General features: G+C 55.1%; 2 protein-coding genes across 2 annotated transcripts in view; both read right to left on the bottom strand.

Annotated features, from left to right (window-relative positions):
- Positions 1–2,754, bottom strand: part of MARCHF2 (membrane associated ring-CH-type finger 2) — a 60,501-nt gene that overhangs the window by 13,980 nt on the left and 43,767 nt on the right. Inside the window, exon 5 of the transcript XR_004842006.1 lies at positions 122–127. The gene's annotated coding sequence lies outside the window, so the exon portion shown is untranslated. The remainder of the gene's footprint in view (positions 1–121; positions 128–2,754) is intronic.
- LOC104126321 (zinc finger protein RFP-like) overlaps positions 348–2,754 on the bottom strand; it is a 7,198-nt gene continuing 4,791 nt past the window's right edge. Inside the window, exons 6-8 of the mRNA XM_035894332.1 lie at positions 2,420–2,532; positions 1,457–1,513; positions 348–1,199 (exon numbers count right to left, since the gene is read on the bottom strand). Of these exons, the coding sequence (XP_035750225.1) occupies positions 676–1,199; positions 1,457–1,513; positions 2,420–2,532 (694 nt within the window). The 3' untranslated portion in view covers positions 348–675. The remainder of the gene's footprint in view (positions 1,200–1,456; positions 1,514–2,419; positions 2,533–2,754) is intronic.

Raw genomic sequence — 2,754 nt, 5'->3', positions numbered from 1 at the left:
AGAGTTTTCACAGCACAGCGCTGTGGTTTGGAGAAGAATGTTGATAACACACAGATGCTTCAGTTGGTGCTGAGCAGGGCTTACACTAAGTCAAGGACTTCCCCTGCTCTGCCAGGGGTACAAGGAGCTGGGAGGGGGCATGGCCAGGACAGCCGACCCCAACTGGCCCAAGGGCTATTCCAGACCATAGGGCGTCATGCCCAGTATAGAAACTGGGGGAGTTGACCGCAGGACAGCGATCGCTGCTCGGAAGGGGCTGGGCATCGGTCAGTGGGTGGTGAGCAATTGCACTGTGCATCTCCTTGTATATTCTCTTACCATTATTTTTATTACTATCGTTATTCTTTTATTAAACTGTCTCTATCTCAACCCACAGGTTTCACTTTTTTCCCCCCCTGAGGGGTGCAGGGGTGAGGGGTGAGCGAGGGGCTGGGCGGTGTTCAGCTGCCCACCGGGTTAAACCACGACACCCATGGATCTCTGCTCCCAGCGAGGCAGTTCCTGCTCTCGGCAGGCAGGCGGGGGCTCGATAGCCTCTGGGGCTCCTGGCAGAAGGTCTGCAGGCTGAGATGGCAGGAGGTCTGTAAGCAGATGGGAGTCCCCAGGGACTGGCCAGATGGGGATGCAGGAAGGCGGGGTGGCCACAGCAGAGTCTCCGTGGAGGGACCCACCTCCTCAGGTCTCAGGACACAGTTTGAGCTGGGTCCCCTTACCCACCCAGAACCAGGGGTGGATTCGCTTCCCTGCAAACACAGCTCGCGGGAAAGTGAAAATCACAGCCTCGCTGTCCACATTGACAAACATCACCTGCCCCCCTGCATGATCCAGACAGACCCGCACCCGCCGGGGGACGGTGCTGGGGAGGACAGGGGTGGGAGATGGGGAAGTGAGAGCCTGGAACTTCTCCTTATACCTCCCCACGGCCCAGATCCCCCCCACGGGGCTCATATCAATCAGTCCCTTTCTCTTCACGGACTCCAGGGCCACCCCCACAGCCCAGCACAACCCATAGGCCACCTCCACCTCCCAGCATGGTCGCCCCGAGTCGAACCCCTCGCAGCCCAGCACACAAGGCCATGGGTCAAATCGCTCTGGGTTGTCAAGCAGGCCCTGCTGTCTGGCTCCCTGCATCACACTTCTCTGGTCTGCTGACAAGACGAGCTGGGACTGAGCCGTGCCTGGATCCAGAGTCACCATCACTGCAGGAGAGAAGACGGGTCCAAGAATGAGGGGGCAGAGATCAGTCCTGGGAAGAGTTTCACCATGCCGGGTCCATGTTTGGTCCTGGCTTGGGTGGAAACCTGGCAATACTTCTCTTCCAGAAGGTGCCTAGCTCAAAACGGGGAGCAGCTCTGTGCCCTGAGCCATGCATGTGAAGATTCACTGTCCCCCAAAACACGTGTTGCCACCCCTTACAACCAGGGCTAATTGGAGGAGGCTCCCCAGCAGAACTCACCTTTTGTGTACGGTCCCTGTGATTCCTCCACGCCTTCCCCGGTGTCAATCAAAGCATCTGAAAGAGAGGTGGAGCCCAGAGGTCACCTCTGACGTCTGGATAACACCACCAACACTAGGAGGTGGTCTGTGGAGACCCAGGGTGGGCAGAGATCCTTCACCCTTCCCTCCCCAGTGCACACACAGCATGCTGCCTGCGCCTGCCAGCTTCTCTGGTTGAAGCAGGAAGGAAGAAACCTAAAGTAGCAGGAGCACAAAAGAATTTTGGGCTACCTAGCACAAGATGGACATGGCCATACTGCAGCACATCCAGAGGGTCACCAGGACAGTTTGAGGAGTTGTGGGATCTTCGTTTCAGGGATATTCAGAACTCAACTGGAGAAAACCCAGAGCAACCCCCACCTAATGGTGCCTGCTTTGAGCAGAGGTTTGGACTAGATGACCCCCAGAGGTCCTTTCCAGCCTAAATTACTCTGCACGATGCCGGGCTCTGCCTGACGGTCATCTCAATCACTTCTTTGGGGATGAGCCTCCTCGTTAGGAGAGTATGAGCTGCAAATCATTTGGGCACATTGGCACATCTGGGACTTGTCCACATTTCTGGCCCACTTCCAACATGGAGCAGGTCTGGAGCACAGACCTGGAGCAGAAAGAGCTGCGGCACCATCGAAGTCAGGCCTTGCACAAAGGGTGTTGAAACGGGTTCACATGCAGAGCAATTTACTCGTGGGCTCCAGAGCTGATGACGTGAACCAACACTAACATTGAGTATTCTTTTGGGGAAAAATAAAAGCAAAGGGAGATCAAGAGAGAGCGGGGAGGAAGGGGGGAACACCCTCCCACTTCAGCTGTCACCTCTCCAGCGTGTCCCCAGGGCAGAACATGCTGCACAAGGGCACTGACCACCCCTTCTTCCCACCCCCGGGATGCTTCTCTCTTCCCCTCCAAGATCCCTCCTTTGTACCTTGGGGTTTTCTTGGCGCCTCCTCGAGCGTGGGAGCTTTTTCTGAGCAGATGCTGGGCTCCTTCAGCTCGTGGCTCATCCACTCCTCTTGCTGGGGTTCTGCCCTCTCACACCTGGAGTCGTACAAGCCACAGCATTTATATCCCTCCCTTAACTCATTCTCCTGTTAGAGCCCGTTGCTAGAGACCACTTTCAGCTGAATCAATACCCTCCAGAGAGTTCATTCCAATTTTTTTTTTTTTTTTTATAAATTATACACCTGCTTGTCTGTATTAGTTTGCAAAAGTCATTTGGCTAAGTCACATCTGAAAGCTGAAAAGTGAAATAGAAGTCTC

The sequence above is a fragment of the Egretta garzetta genome, unplaced genomic scaffold (assembly GCF_000687185.1).
Source record: "Egretta garzetta isolate BGI_Z169 unplaced genomic scaffold, ASM68718v1 scaffold345, whole genome shotgun sequence".
NCBI classification, from domain to species: Eukaryota; Metazoa; Chordata; class Aves; order Pelecaniformes; family Ardeidae; genus Egretta; species Egretta garzetta.
This window is presented reverse-complemented; position numbering and strand designations above follow the sequence as displayed.